The 26,158-nt window shown below is 41.4% G+C and overlaps 2 protein-coding genes across 2 annotated transcripts; both read left to right on the forward strand.

The window, feature by feature from the left end:
- The first annotated feature begins 3,427 nt into the window (after positions 1–3,427).
- LOC100284532 (uncharacterized) lies at positions 3,428–4,489 on the forward strand. The gene has a single exon (NM_001157427.2). The coding sequence runs from the start codon at positions 3,550–3,552 to the stop codon at positions 4,288–4,290; it is 741 nt and encodes a 246-aa protein (NP_001150899.2). The 5' UTR covers positions 3,428–3,549; the 3' UTR covers positions 4,291–4,489.
- Positions 4,490–8,114: 3,625 nt separating this feature from the next.
- LOC100191764 (Alpha-galactosidase 3) lies at positions 8,115–12,670 on the forward strand. The gene is made up of 15 exons (NM_001137189.1): positions 8,115–8,450; positions 8,539–8,597; positions 8,954–9,010; positions 9,099–9,133; positions 9,810–9,913; positions 10,012–10,084; positions 10,253–10,311; positions 10,414–10,479; positions 10,587–10,670; positions 10,767–10,831; positions 10,935–11,017; positions 11,246–11,336; positions 11,544–11,602; positions 12,047–12,187; positions 12,278–12,670. Exons 1-15 carry the CDS (start codon positions 8,257–8,259, stop codon positions 12,383–12,385), a joined length of 1,278 nt encoding a protein of 425 aa, NP_001130661.1. The 5' UTR covers positions 8,115–8,256; the 3' UTR covers positions 12,386–12,670.
- The last annotated feature ends 13,488 nt before the right edge of the window (positions 12,671–26,158 follow it).

Raw genomic sequence — 26,158 nt, forward strand, 5'->3', positions numbered from 1 at the left:
GCATCTCCAAGGGTGGCCCATTTGATTTGACCTCTTTGCTTCCAATAAATCTGTTGTTTAGCTAAAAGATCTTGTAAATGAAGAAGCAAGATTTCTTTGAAGTTCCATTCCTGAATGGTTAAATCTCTGCTCTCCTCAATGAAGTCTAGCAGTTGCACCACTAACTTAACCTTATCAATCAATTTTGTTAAGTTGGGGAGAGACTTACACCAGCCATGGATATGCTTGCGTGCCATTTTAAACTTTGCCATGAGCCTTTTAGCAGGGTCTGGTTGAAAGATAGGCTGATTCCAAGAGTCTTGAAAGATAGAGTGGAAATCATCAAGCTGAAGCCAATAGTTTTCAAATCTAAAGATGGGTGGCTTGGGCACATTTATTTGGACATTGACCATCCAAGGGATATGATCCGAGGTTCCTCTAGGAAGCGAGAGTGCAGAGGTAGCTGGAAAGGTGACCGACCAAGCTTGTGAGACAAAGCACCAATCAAGTTTTTCGAGAAGCGGGTGACGTTGCATATTTGACCAAGTGTATACTTGTCCTTTGAGTGGAATTTCCTGTAGCCCCAGTTGACTGATTGCCAGATTAAAACTCATCATTCTGAGGTGATCCCCACCCGGTTTGTTGCGGTTATCAGGGGATCTGATCATATTAAAGTCACCGAGGAAGATCCATAATTTGTTGTCCTCAATCTCAATGCTGGAAAACCAAGAAAGAAACTCATTTCTCCTGTGAGGAGTACAAGGGGCATAATTGTTGGTGAGCCACCAGGTTTGATTGGTAAGCTTTGTATGGAATCGGATTGTGTGGCCGAAAGAATTTTGATCAATAATCTCCCCATCAAAAAGAGAGCCTTTCCAAATTGTTATGAAGCCCCTAGAGGCGCCAATAGAAGGACCGAATTCAAATTTATCAAAGGATCTGTTGCAGAAGCGACGAATGTAGGAATCATCAAAGGACTCTTTTTTGTCTCTTGGTTACATATGATATCACATTTAGAGTCCGAGATGTTATTTCGTAAGGAATTCCATTTAGTCTCTGAGCTAATTCCTCTAATGTTATGGGACAAAATTTTCAGGGAGCAGTGTAAGTTCTGAGGGCCGGAAGTCATGGAAAACTATCAGTCTTACAATTAAGGAATACCGGTATGCGTAGCATACACCAATAGGTCCTTGTTCCAGTATAAATCCGTAAACAGAAGAATTGGAAGGGCCACATAATCAACATGACATGAGGGGAATAAGGCCTCCAATGGGCCCGACCGGAAAAGTGCAAAGAGAGTCCACATAAAAAATAACCGAACCTCCAGCCATCAAAATAAACCATTTCGGGCAGCAAAGAGTCATTGACTCCAACATAGTTAATTGTATCAAACAGGAAAGAGACCTCGATTCCATCAGAGTACATTTCAGCAAAAGCAAAAAGCGCCACATGCGCGCCAGCTCCAACCGTTAACCAACAAAATAGTTGCCAACCAGTGAATAGAAAATACCAAACGACCCAAAAGGGGGAGGCCAAAGCCTTACAACCCCGCCGAGGTATTGTCTTCATCATAATTGTCATCATTGAAGTGAGGGTCCCCCACCTGTTCATCAGAGAAGTCGGATTCCTCATCCTTGCTGTCGGTGGAAGCAGCCGGCCTCTGAATGGCAGTACCAGTGGCCTTGGATCTGTTCAAGTCGTCCGGATTTAGCTTGGAAGGGGTCATTTTATAGAACTCAGCACCCAATTTCTTGATGACGTCAAGATGCATAGAGGGAGGGGCATTTTGAGTGCAGCATGAGCAATTTTTCTTGCCAATCCCAGTGCAATTTTTGAAGCCCTTGGCCTTTGCCCTAAGCCTGGCACTCCTTCTGACTGTCGTGTCGACTGAGATAGGCTGCCTTTTTCTGGGAGTGTGGAGTTGTGGACTACCGGTCACTTTATATTTAAAACCGATTGATGAGTACCACAAATTTCTTCATTCACTTTGGCCATACCTAATGTGGCATCATTAGGGCCTAATTAAAAAATACTTTTAAATCATCATCCTGATCGCTACTTTGTCGGGGTCGGAGGAGTTGGGTTGGGAAGTCGCTGGAGATGTTCTGTCCCTATGCTGCCACTCGCGCTTTCCCGCGGGAGGGGTGAAAACGTGCGGATACGGACGAATAGTAGCTCATCCTGTATCCTACCCTAATATATTTAAAACGGATTCGGGATCAGATACGAATAGTTAGAAACGAGACGGATACGGATATAGGGACCGAATATTTATCCGGGCGGATAAGTGACGGATACGGATATTATTTGATCGGATATCGGATACTTATCGGATAATGCATTAATTAGTTATCATAAAATATTTTTGTTCGACTACGAAATTGCAAGTAAATTAATACTAACAAACATTTAATAGAAGATAATCTCAAGTTCCCACATAAAAATGGTAAAGTGAAGTATTGATTATGTTGAAACTTGGATACTTAGAGTGATTTCACGTGTAATTCATGCAATAAGTGGAAATAAAATAGAAGAAACGTTGACATCCTGTAGATTTTATGGTCACATTATTTTTTATGACTATATGTGGCCATATGTTGTACCTTTGTATAATTTCATAGATTTCTGAGGCTATTTGTACATTATTAATTTCATTCTATATAAAATCATCAAAATATAATTAAAATTCATAAATACACTAGTTTTGACCCAAAATTGCAAAAAGCTTACCAAAACAAATAAACATTCTATTCAAAAAAAACTTCAAGTCGCCACATGAAAATGACAAGTGAAATATTAATTATGTTGAAACTGCGATACATAAAATGATTTCACGTGTAACTCACGCAATAAGTGGGAGTGGAATGGAAGAAACACCAACATCTTGTGGATTTCACGTGTAACTCACGCAAATAAGTTACCAATATTAATAAATAGTTTATAAAAAGATAATCCTAAGTTCCCACATGGAGATAATCTTAAGTTCCCACATAAAAATGATAAAGTCTATTATTTTGATATAAATTTAGACATTACTTCAATGATTTTGGCCTAAAGATATGTTTAAACAAAAATATGTTGTACTACAAAGTTATAGATCTTTTCGAGCTCTACAATTTTCATATAAACTTTATCTTCATCCGATTTCATATGTAAAAGTTATGATTTTATAACTATACTATTATGCAGAAAAAGAAAAAACGGGTATCCGAATTCCGGGTACCCGTATCCGACCCGAATATCCGGTTATTTACTGGGTAGTACTCGCTCCGTATCCGACCCGAATCCGAATCTGTACTATCCGGGTATTACCTGTATCCATCTCGAATATAAAAAATACTCGTATCCGTATCCGAAAAATAATTCCGAATCAGTATCCGTATCCGGTACCCGTTTCGGATACTCTACCTGTTTTCACCACTACCCGCGGCAACTTTCTTCAGCTGCCACCCGCGGCAAAATTTTCCGCCATAAAGTGCACGCACGGCGCCGCAGCTAATCCATCACTAGTCAGTGACCGGTAGTCCACAACTCCACACTCCCCTGCTGGCGCTCGCACCGGCAGTGCAGATGCTAGCAGAGGATGAGCTCTTCCGGGACCGGGACGATCGTGAGGGCCACCGACGCCGAGCCCCCGGCGCCGCCCCCCGCTTCCCGAACAGGGCGTCCTACTACGTGCCGAGCCAGGACCGCGCCATCCCGCGCCGCCTGGCCGTCGCCAGGGAGGAAAACACCAAGCTCCGGGACACTCGGTTCCCCTCGCACAGCCCGCAGCCGAGCGACATCATCTTCGACGTCGTCGCAGCCCGCCGCGACGACCGGTTCAGCGCCGCCGCGCCGGAGCTCAAGCTGCGGCCCATCCTCACGAGGCGGCCGCCCAGGCCCGACGCCGCCGGCGACGGTGGCAGCAACGCGGCCGCGTCGCCGACGGGAAGGGCGCGCCCACCACGGTTCCGCCTCCACGCCGCGAAGGGCGGGCCGCCGCTGCCGCCGCCGGACCAGCACAGGCGGAACATGGCGGAGGGGGGCTGCACCCGGCGGCTGCGGCGCGGCAGCCGGCTTCAGTGGATGTACGAGAGCCTGGTGGTGGTGAAGGAGTCGGCGGACCCCGAGGAGGACTTCCTGGAGAGCATGGCGGAGATGGTCACGGCCAACGGCGTGCGGTCGCCGCGGGGCCTAGAAGAGCTCCTTGCCTGCTACCTCGCGCTTAACGCTGCTGACCACCACCGCGCCATCGTCGTTGCGTTCCGCCGCGCGTGGCTGCACCTGCACCTCCACCTGCGCCGCGTGCCGCCACCGCCGTCGTTGTAGATTAGCTCTAGCTTCTAGCTAGCCATTTTTTCTTCGGTCTCGAACTCACTAGCGATCGCTGCACGGAGCTAGACGCAAAGATCGCGATGTGCCTGCTCTGTTGTACAGTGCGTGTATGTATGATGATTCGGGGACGCGCGCGTTCATGTGAATTGTGGTGTGCGTGCTACGGTTATGAATTATGACCACACTTGTCGTCGAAAAGGCCGTCTGCTTCAATTCGTGTGTGTGTTTTTTTAGCTTGGCTCTTGTTTGGTTCTTGTTGATGATGGTGTGATGCTGCAAGCCTGCGTAAAGCTGAAGGATCGATCGATCGTCCTGTGCGTTGTCACTGGGGTGTCACATGCATTTCAGTTTCGGTCTTTCTTTCAGGAAAGGGTGTACGGTCTTTAGTCTTTACGGAGGCTGCTCAACTTGCTAGCCAGAGCATATTTAAGTTGAGCATCCACTCTTTACTTTTAGGTAATTGCTTAGTTTTAAAAGTAAATTAATTTTTAAAGCAACTACTAAATGAATAATGAATAAATCATACGTGGCAAATAAAAGCTTGTTTGCATAGTAGATTAAATCTACCCAGAACTCATCTAGCAATAACAAGAGCCATGAACTCATTATTACTCACAACAGAGATTGGTCTAGCCGGACTAAAGACGAGTTCACGGTTTTAATGAAGTCCATAAAAGTTGCAACACAAATCAATTCGGGAGCAATCGTGTGATCGCTATCTAAAAACATGATTCACACCAACCCATCGTCGTCGTTACACCGATGACTCTCTTATCTAAAATCTTAACCCATAGTAGATACAAAATTGTTTCTCATCCTTTACGAGGATAATACCCTCTCTATTATAGGGGAGGATTAGGCTTACGGTAACCACGCGTAAAATGTTATAAACTAAAATCGACTTAGTTATGATACCCCCAACCTGATGAATACAATTTTGAACTTGTTGCGCAGGGCAAAGTCAAAAACTGAGTGGGCCTTTGAGATTTATTCTGAAATTTATTGTTAACTAAATAGGCCGAGCCCAATAATCTCCAACAGTAGTCCATCACCAGATCTAGAAGGCACACGCTCTTTAGGCTACCTCCTCAAGTGGAGCTTATAAGTCATATTGTCGTGTCTCATCCATGAGCTTCTTAGAAAACTCTCACAACCCACAGAGTGTGACCAACAATTAGCTCATATAGGTATGTTTGACTAGAATACCCTATGAGATGATATCTTCATGTTAAGCCTATGAATACATTAAGATAAAAATCATCCCGTCTTACACAGTCAAGAGTATTGCATCTTCTCTATAGTGGGTAACGTGATATATACTCTTCTAGTTACACTCATAGCTTGTCCCCCCAAGTCCTAATTTATGGAAACTCTGATCTCAAAGGTTTAGGTTGTCCTTTGTGCAACCCGTCAGTCTCAAACCCATCTCTTTTGATTCATCATCTATCACGTTTCAAGATAAACCTTTCGTAAACATGCTTGTCGATTTTGTAGCTCTTTTTATTTATCAACAACTATCACTCTAGAGTTCATCAGTTCCTGGCAAACTTGAACGACCTTTCATATGCCTTAATTATTTCATATTATCCTTTAAACTTGACACTTATATAACCATTTGATTATCACAGTTTATAAAGATTGTCAGAATGGGGTTTTTCTAGTATAGGTAACTCCATCAAGAACTCTCTCATCCATTTGCCTTCTATAGTAGCTATATCTAATGTAGTAAGCTTAGCATCCACGACTTACCTCATCAATATGATTTGTTTGCATAACCTTCATGAGACATTAGCTCCTCCATGAGTAATGGCATACCCCGTCATTGCATTTATGACATTAACATTAGAAATCTAATTAGAATGACTATATCCTAATGAAGCCCATAATTTATTGTACCACTTAAACATTGTATACCTCTCTCAAGCACACAACAACGATCATCTCCCCGATTAATAGTAAATCGGCTTAGTTTGATAGCTACAAAAAAGATATCAGATCGAATAACACCAACTAAGTACATGAGTGAACCAATTATATAAGAATGCATCGACACTTGCGTGTGTCGGTGTAGTTGTACTGGAAGGGGCTGTATCTTGTGAGATCATACCAATCATGTTTGTGGTGTGGGCATCACCGTGTACCAGGGAGAACGAGGCCCATGATGTTCCAGCCAGAACTCGATTGTGGATACGACAATGAGCATCTGAGAGAGGACGGAAGCGGAGCGCCACTTACTCGTAGAGAAGGCTTGTGGCTATTTACATAATTACCTGACCAAGAGCTTGACCCTCGCATGGGCTGCTACCCGTAGCGTAGATGCTGCAACCAGAATTAGTAGGAAGCTTGTGCGCTTCTTGATACCTTGATAAAAGGTCAATGAGAGTTTGCATCTCTATTTCATTTAATGTTTCACATTTATATTGCTACGTTTAGTTGTGTGCTTTAGCTTTCATAGCTTAGTCACAGATTAGTTGGTAGGACTGAAACACAAGCTGTATAAATTCGTGAGATAGCAAGCAACACTTAAACAAAGTCTTATTAGTTGCACGTAGCAGCCCTTCCCAACAGGCCAAACTTTGTAATAATAATTGTAAAAGCAAAGTTGAACCCTCTGGAAACAAAATAGACAAGAGAGGAGAGCCTGGTGAACGGTGACCACGGCCGTGCACGTGCACGAGTGAGCAGAGCAGGGAAGGAAGGAAATACGCTGGCATTCCAAGAGGACACGTGACGTCGTCCTCGCGCGCGGCCACTGTCCTGTCCTGTTCCAGTCCAGACGCGAGGCCAGGCCAGACAGACCCATGCTAGGCTATGGTGGATGCTTCCTCAGGTGACATGGACGTGTCTGTGCGTCTTCAGTTATCCACTGGTCGGTCTGCTCCTAGAATCCAGTCCAGAGTAACGTAGGAGCAAGCCATGGACTGGAGCGATAGCATAGCGCACTGTTCATGCATGCATGGGCATCTATCTGCTGGTGTCGTCGTCAGGTCGATCAGCTTCCATGGGTCGCCACGCCACTCCGCGGCCGCTCTCTTTCGGTCAGGTGACGAGCGATGCCTCGGCGTACCGATCAAACATGTGCCTACACCTGCAGTGGGTCTTTGCATCGTTCTTGTTCGCAGTCGCCCGCAGTGGCGAGAAGAGGACATGCGCAACGTACAAAGATTTCGCCATCTCGCCCTGCCAGACAGCCATCACTCCCCGTGATGATGGACATGGCCTCCGAGCCGACGGCGACGGTGGCTGGGATGGGGCAAAGTTGCTGTGGTAGGTTTCGCCGGGCTCCTCCTTCAATCCCGTGTCAGGTGTTGGTGGAGTGCAGGTGCAGCAGAGAGCCGTTGGCAGGCCGTCGAATCTCATATAGGGCCCATGTAAATCTGGCCTGCGCCTGACGTATGGGCCTCAAAACTAATTTATCCAAATAAGTTTTTCCTCTTCTTTTTTATTAATGCCGTCCCGTGGTGATGGTGATGGATATTGATGCCGATGCGGACAACTGGATGTGCAGTAGCGTACGTGTCTCGTGGTGGTTGATAGGTTCGTTTCTAGTAATCAGTTTAATAATTAGATTATATTTAATACTTCTAACTAGCATTGAGATATCTATTGTGACATAGACTAAAATTATATTGGGTAACTTCCTATATTATTAACCTTGCTCTAACGGTAATTTGAGATAGGGATCCATTTCATATGGAAAGATTAGAGATGCTAGCATTAATTATGTCGGTGTCCAAGCAGGGAGAAAATAAACCACGAATCGGATAATGCTGGTGGACCCAGCTGCCACCTGCCATTTGGGCCCCCGATGCTTGAAACACCCGCCGCGGGCCGCGTCGGCGTCGGCATCCGTCGCCACAAAACTCTCCTCGCAAGCGTCGCCGCCCCGCACAGATCAACCGCTCGAAATTTGGGGGAAGCAAGCGAGAGCAGCAGCAAGCCTCATCGGGAAGTGGAGAGATGGAGGCGGCGGGTCGCCTCCCCCTCCTCATCGTCTCCTCCCTCCTCCTGCTCCTCTCGCCGGAGCGGCCGGCGGAGGCCGCGCCGCGGCGAATCCAGCCGCTCGCCACCGCCGCGCTGAGCCGCCTCTACGACACCTCCAACTACGGCAGGCTGCAGCTCAACAACGGCCTCGCGCTCACTCCGCAGATGGGGTAGCTGGTGCCTGCCTCTGCAGCTGCCGCCACGATTCCTCCGCCTTTACCAGCGTTAATTCTGTACTGCAACGTTGCGTGTGCGCAGGTGGAACAGCTGGAATTTCTTCGCCTGCAACATCAACGAGACGGTCATCCGCGAGACAGGTTCGATTCCGGCTCCACCGCGGTCTCCGCCTCCTCGCTTCCCGCTGCCAAACTGGGAGCACCGCTACTCTAGATTTACTGATTTAGTATTACCCGTTTCTAAGTTTTTGGCCCAATTCGTAATGTTCGCCTATTTGGTGCGTTCCCCGCTGCTCAAAATACATTCAGATGGGCCATATCACGGGTCAATGATTACTGTTGGATACACATGACAATGGGACTGCTTCGGTTCACTGTTCAAGCGTGCATCTTAGCAAGCAGCAACTAGTGTTTGCATGTTTTGTGTGACAGCTGCCAAAACGCCTTCTCTAAAGCAGAGCTTGCTCAGACATGTTAACCACCTTTTTTTTGAACAGCTGACGCCCTGGTGTCCACGGGACTGGCTGCGCTGGGCTACAACTTCGTCAATATCGGTACACCACTGGGCTCAACACAACGGATTGTTTGTCGGAGACTATTTTGTTTATCTTATCTTTTTTGTTTGTTTCTTTACTTCTTCAGATGATTGCTGGTCATACGTGAAACGTGGAAAGCAGGTAATGGGATGCTTTGATTCCATGTTTTCCCAAATTCTCTTTCAATTTGCATTTGCAGACATGCGCTGAAATTGATTAGGTAGCATATAGTTTACTTGATCATTTTTATGCCATAATGGCATGATCAAATAATCTTAATTGTTGTGCTTGTTGAATGGCTCATTGTATACTTCGTCAGCAAAATGTTCGTGTGATCATCTTTCCTGGTTTTGGGTGAAAACCGGACCTCAGTGCATGTATTCTAAATTGGGAAAATATCTAACCTTGTTTGCAATGTCCTTATTTGTATACTGTTTAGTCTCTGATTTTTGTTTTGCAAAATATTTTTTACAACTCTATATAGGGTTCTAAACTTCTCCATACAACATGCCCCCCTGTACTTTTTTTTTGAGTTGCTCTGTTATATTTTATTTTTAGATTTTTTATTTTAAAATGGAGTTTATCTTTCTTTATGCCTACATGGGGGTACCCACACTGTTATTTGTCAATATCTGTTTTTTGTAGCAAATTGTTTTGCATTCTCCACTCTTTCTGTTTTGGCACATTGGGATGGATAGATACCCTAAATCACAAAATTGACTTATTTGATCCAAAAAATGTATACTAATACTGTAATACTTTCATAATCATCAGCTTATTTATACAATTCTAATGGATCTTTCTTTTTAACATCTAGGATCAATTGCTGCCTGATCCAAAGACTTTCCCTTCAGGCATCAAAGCCCTTGCAGATTATGTGCATGGAAAAGGTCTGAAACTTGGTATATACTCTGATGCTGGGTAAGTGAACATCTCAATTATAGAATTTCAGTTTTCTGCATCTGCGTGCAGTTAACTTAGCATTGACAACAATAACTCAATAAGATAAATCTTTTCAGGAAATTTACTTGCCAAGTTCGACCTGGATCACTCGGTCATGAAAATGACGATGCTGCGATCTTTGCTTCATGGGTATGAGCAAGAAGCATCCACTAAACTACCGCTCCATAAACATTTGCAATACAATATTGATTTAAATTGTTCATGTCAACCTACCTATTTGTGACTTCAGGACTTGAACTACCTATAAAAATGAAGATATTGTACTAATTCATGAATACGGAAACTGTTTATTTTCAGGGTATTGATTACCTGAAGTATGATAACTGCTACAATTTGGGAATTAAGCCTCAGAAAAGGCAAGACAACTCATATATCTTCCCTTAGTGTTGATCACAGTTTAGAACACACATGACCTTGACATATGTGCTAAAGTTTGTTTAATGGTGTTATATTTGTAGATATCCTCCTATGCGAGATGCTCTTAATTCAACTGGGCGCCAAATATTCTACTCTTTGTGTGAATGGTAGGCCTCTTTCCTTTAGAGGGGGAATACAATTATATGTCTTGCTTACCTTCAATGCTTGCTGAATCAAGATCTCTGTAATGTGCTACCATGCTATTTTAACTTAGGGGACAGTATGATCCAGCCTTATGGGCTGGCAAAGTGGGCAATAGTTGGCGTACAACTGACGACATAACGGATACATGGAAAAGGTAACCCATGTTCTTTTCAGAGGAAAAAAGAGATAGAACATTAGCTCTGTCGATGTGCTCTCAAACTGACTTATTTATGTATCTGGTGAAAACAAGCATGACAGACATTGCTGATAAGAACAACAAGTGGGCATCATATGCTGGACCTGGTGGTTGGAATGGTAATTATGTTAGTGATGAGTTCAAGCTGTCTGCAATTTGCTGTGCTTTGTGGAGCTGTTCAGTATACTGTTACTCTGTTATTGAACCTCTGCTTTTCTGCAGACCCAGATATGCTGGAAGTAGGCAATGGTGGCATGACCTTAGCAGAGTATCGCTCACATTTTAGCATATGGGCTCTCATGAAGGTAAGTTTTCACTGAGATTGGACCGATGTTGTATGGTCATATTTTGAGTAAAGAGGGTCGACCAAAGAGTTTTGAAAAATAAAAACTGTAGTTCATTGAAGATGATGGTTGGTATGTAAGTATTACAGTTATTGATTCTCCACTTACTGATGTTACATTTGGATGCGAGAAAGGAGATATCCTACTCCTAATGGGTTAACTGCTACCTTATATACTGTTGTGCTTCAGGCCCCTCTATTAATTGGCTGTGATGTCAGAAACATGACTTCTGAAACAATGGAAATACTGAGCAACAAAGAAGTAATTCAAGTAAACCAAGGTATTATTCTGATTCTTCTTTCGGAGAGAACATGTTATCCTGGTTTAGTATCACAGGCTACAAAAATATGTTTTTACATAGAAACTGACAACCTTCTTATTTTTGTATATAATTTCCCAACATATCTTATATGGCAGAACAATTTAAATTCGTAATGCTCATATAATCACATAAACTCTTGAGTTGCATGTGTTTTATTTTCTGCAGATCCTCTTGGAGTTCAAGGAAGAAAAATTTTAGGACAAGGAAAATATGGATGCCGTGAGGTGATTTTTACTGTCCGTTTTCCCACTTGTTCTAGACAATGTTGTAGCCATAGGGTTGTCCTATTGTAATTGTAAAATATAATTAAGACCACAACGCGTGAGAAAAAATCAGTATTGTAGCCTATGCATGATCAACTTAGATTTAGTAATTCTTTTTTATTTGGTAAATGTATAGCCTTTACCCAACCAGCAACAGCCTAGCAATGTGCATGCCTGTAGGTTGTCTGTTTGATGTATTAGGCAAAAGCTTCATGTCGTATTCAATGGGATCCAAATCTGCAGGCAATATTTGATTAAATTTTGCATTCGTGATCAAGTGAAGCACAAGCATTTTTTAGCAGAGTAGTTGGTTCATGCCTGTATGGAGAGGCCATCAGAATGGAACTTTTTTGTCCAGTCTGAATTTTCAGTGCATCAAACTCACAATGTAACTCGTGGCTGCAGGTGTGGGCTGGTCCCTTGTCTGGGAATCGGCTTGTTGTTGCTCTGTGGAACCGTTGTTCAGATACTGCTAACGTTACAATGAAACTGCCAGCAGTAGGCCTTGATGGGTATGCTGCCTATTCTGTTAGGGATCTGTGGAAGGTAAGCCAAAAGGTTTCAATTGCTGCTAATTTGAAGCACTGGGTCAACAAAAAAACCATTTCTAATGGAATCTGCATTGTTCCTTTTCAGCACGAAACTATATCGGAAAATGTCGTAGGAACTTTTGGCGCTCAAGTTGACGTGCATGACACCAATATGTACATCTTTTCTCCTGCAACCATTGTCGCTTCGGTTTGATCAGGACCGGTGGATCCAAGATGACAGCACCGCTATGATTCAAGGATATGTCACGACAACAAGGGCCTTCGTTTTTCCTGCTGCATTCTGTTCCACCCGAGTGCAGAAGTCCACTTCGTGCAGAACTGTCTCAGTGATGTTTGTATTTCTCACGGAATAGCTCTATTTATCTCAAGATTGAGCAAGCTCGAGGCTTACTCGGTGTACCGGCGTTGTATCCTTGGGGCATCCAAGATCTTGTACGATTTGAAACAGTCTGAACCAATGATGTAAAACAAGATAGTGAAAATACAACTTCACAAATTGCAGCCGTACAAGCAGCACTTGTACAAGCACTCTTTTTTTCTGTTCACATTTACACACACACATATATATATATATAGAGGGCAGGTATAACGGGAGCTCTGGGCTTCGAATATTAAAGGAAGCCCAGGTCGGTTCCCGAGGTCTGGTCGCTGGGACAGGCGCGCCTGTGTTTAACGTGGGGCTGAGAGGCGGCATGCAGGATAGACGACGCCGTGACGCGGTTTTTTGAATGGTAAGGGAATGGCGCGGAATTAAAGGGAATAGTTTCCACATGCAAACGTGATTACTGTGATACGTGGGCGCGTAAATTATGGATCTTGCATGGGAAGTAATGCGCGGAAGGTAAAAAAAAAATGAAGCATAAGATGTTGAAAGATATGGCATAAAACCGAAACGGCATAATAGTTGCATAAACAGTATATACCGTTTGGCGTAAAACGTTGAGTCATTGTGCGTAAATTTTTTTATTATGGATTTTAGTTTGACATAGACGTCGCCATAATATCGGGACGGTTTCGGAAATAATGGGGAGACCCTGTAAACGTGGATGCAGTTACTTTTATAGTATCCGAGATTTACTTTCATTCGGAAAAAAAGACTACTAAGCCTGCATAACTAATCGGAGTTGGAGATGGCCGGCTCTGGAGAGTCGCCGGCGATGGAAGGAGATGGCGTTCGTCTTGATCCAGAGACAGAGGGAGGAGTTGGTGGTAACTCACTGGTGACACCACCTCCTGCTCTAATGGGTTCTGAGATCGCCGAGATGAGCATAGGGGAAGAAGGAGAACAAAGGGTTCGACCTCCTATGTCCAATATTAGCTCCAGGGAGATGGATACGCCACAAATACTGCATTCACATGTAAGTTCAATCGCTGTATTTGATTATTGATTGATTATATTGTTGTGAACATATTCCATGGTACAAACAACAATGACAATGAAATAGCAGGCAAAAAACATTGATCCAACTATAGTGCCAACGGTAGGGATGACTTTCAAGGATGTTGATGCATATAAATTCTATAAAAGGTATGCATATGAAGTTGGATTTCCACTGAAGAAATACAGAGAGAAGACATTCAGTAAGTGGATAAATTGTTCACGTGAAGGTAAAAGTGCACCAAAATCAAATGATACACCTAGGATGAGGAATAGATCATCGGGGCGTACGCAATATAAAGCTGGAATAAAATTTAAAAAAATATATGATGATGAAAACAAAATGGTTGTAGCTGCAAAAATTGAACTGGTAAACTTGGAGCATAACCATGAGTTCATAACTGACGAAGCAGAGAAACAACATTTACGTTGCAACAAAATTAGGGATGCTGAGTTCATAAATTTTGTGGATGCAATACATGATAGCCGAGTGCCGCAGCATTGCATAGTTGATTTTATATCAGAAATGCATGATGGGCCGGAGAACGTACCAGTAACTGCTCAAGATCTGAAAAACATGTAAGCAATACTTTTTTGTTACATGTGTATATATCAAGAGCCATGAATATTACTATAGCAAATGTGTGTGTAATAATTTTTTGTGCAAACAAATGTAGGAGGGCAGCCAGGAGAAGAGAAAACTGCGCAAATGATGTAGCCAAACTTTTGGCTTTCTTTAGAGAATGCAAGAAACAGAATCCACAATTTTTTTGTGATTCTCAGCTAGACAATGATGGGAAAATAGTGAGTATTTTTTGGTCACACGCAAGTATGCAGGGGGAATACGCAGATTATGGTGATGTTGTGACATTTGATACAACACACAAGACAAATATATATGATAAACCACTGGACATGTTTGTTGGAGCTAACAGCCATCTGCAGTGTACAGTGTTTGGATTTGTTTTGTTGGGAGATGAAACTGTACATACTTTTAAATGGGCTTTCAATTCATTCAAAACATGTATGGGATGCGAGGGTCCAAGAGTTATGCTTACAGGTATGTGATATATAAATTTGTTATGCAAAACAATGAATTAATTTATTGTGAAAATAACTGAATAATCTGTGAGCAATTGCAGATCAAGATCCTGCAATGCCAATTGCTCTAAGAACTGTATTTCCAAAAACAGTTCACAGACTGTGCTTATGGCATATACAGAACAGATTTATGCCATTCCTAAATGAGATATATGCAAGGTTTGCTGTTAAGGATTTTAAAACAACATTCCAGTCTATTATACATCATCCATTAACTCCTCATGAGTTTAAATGTGCCTGGGAAATGATGCTAGAGGAGTTCAATCTTCATGAAGATATGACTCTGCGCAAATTATATGAAATAAGAAAAGAATGGATACCTGCATTTTTAAAAATGACTTCTGTGGGGTAATGGTATCTACACAACGAAGTGAGAGCATGAACAGATTAGTGAAGCAATCACATGTAGATGCGAACACCCCACTGCATGAGTTCGCTAAGCAAATGATGAAAATGTTGCACAACAGGAAAATGAAAGAATCAAAGGAGGCATTGGTGAGCAAGGTATGTCGCGCTTGTTATCAATAACGTTTTGCATACATTTATGTAAATAATTTGTTTAATTATGATAATAATGTGTTATAGGCACCAAGGACAACATATACATTATATAGGTTCGAAGTGAGAGTCTCTAGAGCATACACCAGGGCTGTTATGAATAGATTTGAGGAATCAATGAAATACGCCACTGCATACAAAATATTAAAGGACCCAGACGGATGTGATAATGAATGGATCGTACAGCATACAAAACGGTCTAATAAAATTGTGTGGGGACAACATCAATTCAAGATAACAGCAGACATAGAAGCTGGGGAGTATACATGCGAGTGCAAACAGTGGGAACATACAGGTTTGTACGTATTATGTTGGTTAGCATAAAAAATTTGCATACTAAAGAATTTGATGATTGTAGTACAAATTAATGTATATCTTTGAAATAATGGTTCGTTTTCATGTTTTCAGGTCTATTGTGTGTTCATCTTTTAAGAGCCTTCATGCATCTTCAAGTTGAAAAGATACCTTCAAAGTATATATTGCAAAGGTACACTGTCTCATCAAGAAAAGATGTTCCGTTTGAAAGAATTGATAAGAGCTTCAGGGGGAAGGATGGAGTTACTAAATCATACAGACATAAAATGTTGTTAACGAAAACAATGAAAGTAGTTCGCCAGGCGTGTATGTCAAAAGCAGGGTACGATAAGGCGATGGATGTGTTGGATGAGCTCGATGTCGTTCTAAGCCGATTAGAGCCAGATATTGGATGTAATGAGTCAACAGATGTTAGTGATGATGAGGAAGACAAGGTAATAATATTCCAGATGTTTTTAGTGTTATACTATTTGTAACATAAATTATGCATAGTAACATGTTATTTTGTAACAGGAAGAAGAGTTGAATAAAAATAATGCTGGCGATGGGATGGAAGATGACAATACAATTACATGTCATAATAAGGTATGTAAAAGATAGATATATAAGCTTGCATGAAGTATTGTACATAATGAATATATAAAATCAATGTAATAAGCAAATAATATTTTGTAGGATTCGCATAACACTAGGACTGGATGTGAACATGCATTAACAATACTAACAACTGGTAACCATGTACATATTAAAATAATATTGTTCATTTGTCTAAAATGAAAATATATATTTATGCTGCATGTAAATGATGATGTATTTGGGTTGGGCTCTAAAGGAGGACAACATGAGAATTTCACATGAGGTTGGTGATACAAGTTCTCCGTGTCACATAGCACATGAACAAATGGAACATATTGCTGCATCCTCAGAAGCTAAAAAGGTGAGCATTGATAAATGATTTTACTGATTGGTATAAATATATGTAAATATGCGTATACTAAATAGTAACTTCTATTATTATGCAGAGGTTGAATTTTAATGTGGATGTTATAAATCTGAGTATGCCGGATCGTGCAAGACCAAAAGGATGGACAATCAAAAATTTAGAAGATAGGATTATGAGACTAGGTGCGAAAGGAGAGAAAAAGAAGAATAGGAGATGCCATTTGTGTGGAATAGCAGATGGGCATAACAACAGAACATGTCTGTCTGTGGAAGAGAACAGGGCAAGGCTAGCAAAACTGTCTAATCGAAAGAGAGGACGACCAGCCGGATCAAGACTAAACAATAAAACAACTGCTCCACAGTGGAATGAAACATCGACTGCAAAAGAACATCGTATTGATGAAGAAGTGGAAAATGAAGAAGCCGATGAGCATATGGATTTGGGCGAATAATTTGAAGTGTGACTAAAGAGTGGTCGATTTAGTAGAAACTTGTAATAGCACAATGACTTATGCTTTATTTTGTTGGAAATTCAATAGTTTGCATGACAGGGTTATATAATGCGTTGATATAAAACTATAAAATGTTGCGTAAATATAGACAATTACACAAATTATCTAACTGAATATGTACAACAAATTGGCATTGAACGTTTAGCAATCGGAAGGTCTGGACATTAATGGTATATAAAACTGTATACACTTAACAATACCAATCAAATGGGAGTACATACGTCGGTTTCGCACTTCAAATACACCAAACAGGATATAGCATAAACACTTGTTACAATTAGCATAATTAGCGTGGAAAATGTATAAAAGATGAACCTAGTGTATATAAAATAAGGAAGTATATATTATGCATAAAACTTGAATATTGAATCAATATGATAATACAAATAAGCCAAACATTGGAAGCAAAACGATTAACCATCTCACAAACTGGAGATAAAACAACATAGAATTTCTTAATAGATAACATAAATAGACATTCTGGTAACACTTATGTTTGACACACTTCAAATAAAAACTGATCCGAAGTAGCATAGACATTAGACACATTGAACATAAGTGGCACACGGAGTATCAAACACATGATCAGAGGCCTGACATAAGTGACTTAACAAGTAACATAAACAGTTTTGTGGATCCCACAGGGAATCATGTTCAGCTATGCTATCTAAGTCTTGGCTTTCAAACAGCGGCGTCTCCTTGGAGAATACTTGAAAGGCATCAGTTCTGCAGGTAGGGGGGCAACCCTGTTGTTGCGATGAAAGGTAAGGTAATGCAGAACAAAGGCACGTTGGTCCAATGGTTCATCCTGAAATAGCCATAATATCAAATTAATTGTAGGATTAAATCTGAAGGAGTAATATATGCAAGATTAGAAGACTAATTTAGTGACATACCGGAGTATAAAATTCTGATAAGTCGCCATCATCAAAATCGTAGTAGCGGAGGAAGTTTGCGACAAAAAACCACAATCATTTGACCCTGGTGTCATGGTTGGACAATTGGGAAGGAGCCCAATCTTGTAGTTGCCAAACTTTGGTACAATTGACTCAGGTCGAGCTTCATGTAAGGCAATGCTAAGTCTTCTCATTATTAATCTAGACCAAGGTATCTTCGTTCCATTTATCATCATTTGATCATTATGAATTTGTTTCCATGTAGTGCCTCCAAGCAATGTACCATAAGGATTTGAATCTAAGATGTCTATTCGACGACGTTCAAAGTTGATTGCATAAAGGGTCCAGTGGCTTCGGCGTAGCATAGGAACCAGGATCTGTTAAATATATATATGTAAATTTATGAATGATTTATACTATGCATATGAAAAATTAAAACTAATACAACATAAAACTAATGACCAAAAGAACATTATAACATTGTTACAAATGAAACTGATTAGAGCTCACCAATTTAATCTGGTTCATAACTTCATCTGAAGGAAGGGTCGGTTCAAGTTGTTCTTTAAGAAGTGATGTTGAGAAGGGCTGTGGATTTGAACTGTGCTGTTCAAACTCCTCGATATTCAAAATGGTCTGGACAAAAAAAATGATTAGTATTATATATTTATACAGTAAGTGTTGCAATAAGATACAAAGTTGTGGAGAAAAAATTACCCCAACATTGACATTCAGTATTAGAGTGTTGATTACAGAATCTGGATTGTATAATACATCATCCTCACGAATACAGTCGATAAATGCCTGCATGAAAGTATTCTCAAGACATTTGTTGGGACCAAACGACTGGACAACATCAAGGACAGACCCTCCAAATCCTCCAAAATTAATGATAGACCTGGGAAAAAAACTTTGATTACAATTCATCTAATTATACTTAATTGGAATTTGAATAACTAATACATACATGCTCGGATCTAGTTTTCCTGACAAAATGAACTTAAGCAGGTTGCGAGCACAGTCTTCACGTGACACGTGGGGATGTTCAGCGACTGCAGCTTTACAGGAACTATCCTTTGCAACCAGGTCAGTAGTTGCCTAATATATGAATATATGTTAGTAAACAGTTGCATAAATATGTATGTCTTAGTGTATAAATAGGAAAAATATGAAAATGACAACATGTCTTACATCTGTCAGTGGAGTTTTATCAAACTGAGGTGCACAAGATACAGGAGTATCATGTGTAACAGATTTTTGTCCTTCCTGTAACCAATAAATTTATTAATATAAACATAATGAAACATAGGTTATAATTAATATTAGCATAATATGATGAAGGTGTAAATACTTACACTATTTATATCTGGTGTTAACTTAGGAGCAGCAGGCTTGTCTGTTGTGGGAGCCTGGGGATTTAAAAAAAATAAAGCATGCATATATATATTAATGTTGCTTGCATACATTATAAATGAAATAATAATAATTGTGATATAAGGAAGTCAAACATTAGATTTTGGAGTCTTGTCAAAAATAGGGGCATCCATAACTTCATCTTTTTTGCAGACGTTCCCACTGACAATCTGTAATGGAAACAACTGAGATTTGAGTAAACAGTAACTTGTATGCAAAATATAATATATGCATTGTATATATAGTTTGTATGAGAAAACTTACATCATCTGATACTTTGATATGATCAGTAGGAACATGGCTTTCCTGATCATGTTGCTGTTTATCAGGTGTTGGAACAGTTGGTGAGGATACTGGAGCATTTGTTGGAGGCATTGAGGTAGTGGGGGGGGGGGGTTATCTACATTTGGAACATATAATAATATAGTAGTTGTTACTGAAATATAACTGCAATATAAATGTATCGTTATAAAAAAATGGTTAAACAAACACATTTGCAAACTACATCAGTATACTACCAGGATGCATAAATAAAATACAGTTTTCAAAAAATGAAATACACTGAAAAAATATGTTGCTGCTTGTATGAGTATAAATTAATATATAAGTTGTATATACAAAACTGCATATAATAAATTATTTGAGATCGTATAAGTATATATTATTTTCCAGGAAATAATTCGTGAACTTGATTAGTTTAAAAAAATAAACATAAATACTAAAACCTTCTGGCTGTGAATCGCGTTGCGTTGCAGCTCTCAGTACTTCATCGATCATTTCACCAAATGTTTCAGAGAGTTCAATCAGCTTCGAAATAATCATCTGATGGCTCAGCTGAAGGGAATCACAGTATTTATCCACCTCTTTGTCATGAGCATCAAACAATGATTGAAACATTGGCCGCTGCTGGGAGGGCAAACATTGCAACTTGTTGCCAATCAAATTCTTGATATGTGGCACATATATGTTGAAAACGGCAGAAACAGGCCGTTCTGGAGCAATGACGTAACACGTTTCTGAACGGCTACGAAACTGTATAAAGTCATATAGAACAGTTAGCAGTAATAATATTTTAACATCTGCATAACAGGACAAAAATTGTTTATGTCTAACCTCTGCGTATCCGAATGATTCACCAGTTTTACGGGGGGGGGGGGGGCGTCTGCCACCATACGAAGATACTGTTGCTTCGTAGCTCATCAAAAACTGCTTCGGGTCTGAGTGACCATCGAATATGGGAAGCTGGGCAGCTTGTAGGACGGAGGCCAAGGTGTAGCCTGCAGCTCAGCGGACAGAGGAGAAGCATCATCAAAAACAAAATTCCCCTGATGGAAATTGTCATACCAGTCATCTTCGTTGAGGAAACCCTCCTGATGAAGGTCTTGATGCTGAGGCCTTCGGTGTTGTTCATCCTGAGTAAGATGACGAACTTCTTCAGAGGCCTCGTCTATCTGCCTTTGCAGCTCAGCTAGCCTGGCCATCTTTTCCTTCTTCCTCTGCACCTGTTGATGAAGCATCTCCATGTCTCTGATTTCTTGATCTATTTCATCTTCTGGCGGTGTCGGGCTAACAACCTTCCTTTTCTGGCTTCGGGCCTCCCGAAGGGAGAGAGTCTCCTGATTGTGGTCCAGCGGTTGCAGAGCTGCAGCCCCAGTTGCTGAAGCTTTCTTCGGCGCCATAGTGAAGGTTTATGATCGCCGAAGGTGTTCAAAAACCTCAAAGTGTGGAAGTGAGTTCACCGGAGGTGGGCGCCAATGTTGGGGACTTGTTCTCAAATGCTATGAGTTAAGAACAAGGCAACATAGAAAATGTTAAACGATAGAGTCCTTCGTCCTTCGAAGCATTATTTCCCTTAGGATATAATGGCCTTTGGACGAAGGTTACGAAGGGCTCACCTTCATAAGCACAACATAAGATAATGAAGAACGAATCATATGAGATGTAAAGAATAATATAGACAATTATATGTTATTGTCAACTTATCTTTGCATTATTGTTATTATTATGAAATAGGAATGACATCAAATTACAAATGTACCTTCGGCTTGGAAAGAGATGAAAATACAAGTGTGACGCAAAAGCCAATGCCAAGTCAACGTGAACAGTACGGGGGTACTGTTCTCCTATTTATAGGCACGGGACGCAGCCCATACAAAATTACATTCATGCCCTTTACACTTGATAATAATTCTATAGTAATCCACCGAGGTCTGAATAGCCTTTTCATCTTTAAGTCGGTTTCATTTTCTGCTACCATGCCGAAGCTTTCCCGCTCACATCTTCGGCGCTGTATCAACCTTCGTATTATTTTGGGCTTCTCCTACTGTGATACCGACTTGAGTCCGAAGATACCTGTTCACACATTATACTCCAGAAATACTGTTAAATCCTGTTTTTGAGGACCTTCGTAAGCCGAAGGCCCCCAACAGTAGCCCCTCGCAATGTAAATTTGTTTAAAATAATGAATTTAAATTGCGACATGGACGAAGGCTTTAAGCCGAAGGTCCGAAAAAACACCTTCCCTTTGCTAGAATAGCATCATTCACTGACAGGCGGGGTCTTTCAATTTTCAACGCGCTGGGCGTATAAATAAGATCATACTGCAAGCTCATTTGGCACGCTCTCTTGCCATCTGCTCCCGCTCACTCGATTTTTAGCTCTTGCACACCAAGATTTGCTTAGCTTTAAGTTTTGAAGCTTCGGCTTTGAAAACAGTTTTTTAGTGTTTCCGAAGATGTCTGAAGAGAAGAAGGCTGCTGCTGAGATGAAGCTGAGTCTCGACGAAGAGAAGAACTTGGGGTTTCTTATAGCAATGTCGAAGACCAACACATAAAAAATTACCAAAGAGATTTTAGAAGGTTTGTCTGAAGATACTGATGACAGCGATAGTTATGATGTGGATAGTGGTGGTGAAGACTCCGAAGATCGTCCCTGGCGACCAAGCCATTCAGTTTTTGGCAAATCAAGTATCAAAGAAAATCATCTTGTCAACATGAGAGGAAGATACTTCCGGGATTTATCCATTGTGAGGGTCGATGAAGGAGAGAAAACCTGCCCGACACCTGAGGAGAATGAAGTCGTAGTGTTCCGAAGCTTTTTGAAAGCTAGACTACGATTTCCCCTGAGCAGCTTTGTCGTAGAGGTGCTGAAAATGTTTGAAGTCTATCTTCATCAACTTACCCCCGAAGCAATTATAAGGCTGAATATCTTCGTATGGGCCGTGAGAAGCCAAGGTCTGGAACCTGATGCGAAAAGTTTCTGTAACATACACGAATTATCATATGAGACAAAACCTTGGGGTAAGGAACAGTATCACAATAATTTTGGCTGCTACAATTTCGTTTCTCGGTCTGGGTCAAGCTGTCCCGTGCCAACCTTTCGGAAGAGATGGCCCGGCGACTGGATGACAGAATGGTTTTATGTGAAGAATGACCTAAAAGCACGAGAAGATATCAAAGGTATAGTTATGCGCCCTATTTGGCAAAGCTTCGGCTTACGGAGGCCGAAGGTTGAAATGAACGAAGCTGCCGAAGAATGCCAGAGAGCCTTCGGAGTTATTTGTTCTTTTATTGGAACGAGAGATTTGGTCCAAGAGCATATTGCCTTCAGAGTATGGTCCCTTGCGGAAAAATGGGAAATGCCGCAAGAGACCATAAATGAGGCTGACGAAGGTGACCTTATCAGGCTGAAGTATACTTTCAAGTTTGGAGATAAATTCGTTGAGCCAGATGATGACTGGCTAAAAAGCATTGAAAATTTAAGTGATGAGCTACTTGGGGTTTACTCGAAGGCTGAAGATACTGCATTGTCAGCAGCCTTCGGAGGCCGAAAAAAGAAAAGACTGAACCGGGTTTTTGACGCAATCGGGTTTGTCTATCCTGACTATCGTTATCCCATTCGAGGGCAGAAAAGAAAGAACATAACTTCTGCGAAAGAAGAAGCTGCAACTGCTCCTAGCGAGCCAGAACCGGAAAGAAAAAGGATAAAGGTCCTCACACATCGGCCACACTATATTGAACCAGCCTCGGTACCTGAGTTCACCGGAGAGACTTCTTCGGCCACCGAAGCTGAAAAGCCAACCGAGCCAACCTTGCTGCCGGAAGTCGCAGGAATGGCCGAAGTGCCAACAAGGATAGAATCGGAAGAACCAAGGATTTTGTTACCAGAAACCAAAGAGATGGCCGAAGCGCCATCGACAGAAAAAATGGAAGAAGTAAAAGGACCAACTGAGGGATCAAAAACATCAGAAGTTCTAAGTCCTACAACAAATGTTGAGACAGTAAAAAATCAAAAGGTACCAGCAGTGACTCCGAAAAGAAAGAGAATGGTCAATGTGCTAGATGTTCTGGAAACAATTAAATCCTCAAGCACACCTCCGAAGAAGACTGTTGCCATTCCCGAAGCGAAAACTGAAATTTCTGATACTAAAGCTCCAGAACAAGAAACTAAAGCTGAAGCTGGGCCCTCAGAGCCTACGAAGGTAAAATCCTTGGAAACCGAGGAAGAAAAAATAACAGAGCCAGCTGAAGAAATCAGTGCTATTGCCCCCGAAGCATCCCCCAAAGTCTTTGATTATATTGTTTGTCATGCTTCGGGGAAAAAATTATCAGAAAAAGAAAAGCAAGAGGCCCAGCACTACGCCCAAAAACTGAAGTATCCAAAGGGGGCGTTAATATTCAATGGCAGTGGAGAAGAAGACTTTTTGTATTGTCTCCCTGACAGCAAGGAGATTTCTGTCTGTCGGGAGATGAGCAAGAGCTTCGGATTCCCAACATTAGAAGACGGGCTCTCGGTGCTGTCGAAAAACGATCTGGCCGACAGCCTGGCATATAATAGCTTAAAGGTACGATCAAATGGGATTTTTGTATGTTTTGTTGAGACCAAAATTTTTCGTTTGGTTAAGTTCATTGACGCACACACATTTTTCTTTGCAGGGCCTGATACTTAGCAATGCCCTCAGAGCCCAAAAAGATGCTGAAGACGAAGGGTGCGCTATAGCCCTGAGCAACCTTCGTTCCGAAGTAATTGAACTGAGGAACGAAGGTCTCGAAAAAGATAAAATATTACATTCATTGATAAATAGAATAAAAGAAGACGAAGCTACTTTTAAAGGTCAAGCTGAGGCTCAGAAGCGCGAAATTGAAGATCTTCGAAAACAACTGGCCAGGGCCAAAGAGGAACGCATACTTGAAGAAACGAAGCGAGAACTTAGCGACCAATGGGCAAATCATTTAGAGGGAACTGTTGAAGAGCTTCGCTCGTCCAAGAAAAGATGCTATAACAAATCCATGGAGTGCGTTAAGAAATTGAAAACTAGCTTCGCCAGCGTCGGCGCATTCTCGAGCGAAGAAAACTTTGCAAGAGGCAACCCCGAGGGTCCCATCGAATGGATTAATCACGAAGCTGAGGCCTTCGAAGAAATTCTAAATAGTCGCAGAGACATATGTGCTTTCTCGGGTGCCAGGGGGATTGCCACCATTTTGGAGAAAAAGGGCTGCGATCATGTAAAAATTTTAGCGCAATCCGAAGCTACCTTGTCCTTCGAAGATGCGAGAGATCCTTCAGCCGAAGCTAGCATGGTTGGTGGAAAATTTTTCACCGATATCTGGGATAATGGTGGTCGAGAAATGGCTCGAGAAATTATCCAGAAAAGCGAGAAGGGCATTCACGATGCTAGAGAAGTAGCTAAGGCTGCTGAAAAAAGCTCAGAGCCCGAAGGGCAAATAGGTATTAACTAATGGTTTTTATTGTGTTGTAATTTTTGGTTTTAAACTTCGTTCGCAATTTGTAATAGCAATGTAGCCGTATCCTGTCCTCCTTCAGATCCTACTAAAGCGTCTCCGGGCCCTCATCCGAAAGGAGATGACGAAATTAAAAAGATGGCTGAAGCCATCATGGATGAGGTTGTTAATCGGCTCCTGAACGAAGCTGCAAATGTTGTTCTGAGAGAAGATTAAGTACTGTTGTAAAAACTTCTGAAATGTAACATGTGTAACATCTTGTAGCCCTGTATATAATATACCTGTTTTTATTGTTCAATTCTTTACGATGCATGAAATTTTACATACGTACCGTTTTTGAGTCTTTGACGAAAAAAACACCTTCCCTTCTTTTCATGCTTCGTGAAGAAGGACAATATCCGTAATATTCTGATGAATAATATCCATGCTTCGTGAAGATATTTTCCGAAGCTACACTTCCGAAAATAGTGTATCTCCTTGCAACTTAGCATGATTTTCCCCTTTTTCAAAACATTCTTCTGAAGATCGATATTGTGTCCCCCTCTTGTGCCACATGCAACATGATGTATGATGCTTATGCTATGCGAAATGATGCGATGATGTTATGTTATGTAAAATGATGTTTATTCCGAAGGTACACACACATCCCTGCGATAAAACACATAATCTTTTTGAATCAGTATTGACTTTTTGCTATAAGCCTCCCTTAGGAGCTTCTTCGCCTTTTACTTCAGCGGAATCAGCGTTTATTTTTCGCTGTAAGCCTCCCTTAGGAGCTTCTTCGCCTTTTACTTAGGCGGTATCAGCGTTGACTTTTCGCTGTAAGCTCTGCATTCCCTTTGGAACGACTTTGGAGCAGAAAACTTACACTGCGCTCCATTTGGAACGACTTTTTGTGACTTCGGCAAACTTACTCTGCGTTCCTTAGAACGACTTTTTGTTGCTTCGAAGAATTTTCAATAATTCGAAGGTCCTCTTTGTTTTCGCAAATCTTTAAGCTTCAACAACTTAAGCCTGTGGAGAAAATATATTTTCCTTGTGGCAAACAACGAAACTATTACATGAAATCTAAACAATGTCCTTTATTACATAGAAAATAAAACTGAATGA

Source organism: Zea mays, chromosome 7, assembly GCF_902167145.1.
Source record: "Zea mays cultivar B73 chromosome 7, Zm-B73-REFERENCE-NAM-5.0, whole genome shotgun sequence".
In the NCBI taxonomy this organism is placed as follows: Eukaryota; Viridiplantae; Streptophyta; class Magnoliopsida; order Poales; family Poaceae; genus Zea; species Zea mays.

Excerpts from the sequence above, each read along its gene's own strand:
- LOC100284532 (NM_001157427.2), top strand. The coding sequence starts at position 3,550 with ATGCTAGCAGAGGATGAGCTCTTCCGGGACCGGGACGATCGTGAGGGC.
- LOC100191764 (NM_001137189.1), top strand. The coding sequence starts at position 8,257 with ATGGAGGCGGCGGGTCGCCTCCCCCTCCTCATCGTCTCCTCCCTCCTC. Across the intron at positions 10,312-10,413 it reads GGAATTAAGCCTCAGAAAAG|ATATCCTCCTATGCGAGATG; the intron begins GCAAGACAACTC and ends TTATATTTGTAG. Across the intron at positions 11,603-12,046 it reads GAAAATATGGATGCCGTGAG|GTGTGGGCTGGTCCCTTGTC; the intron begins GTGATTTTTACT and ends TCGTGGCTGCAG.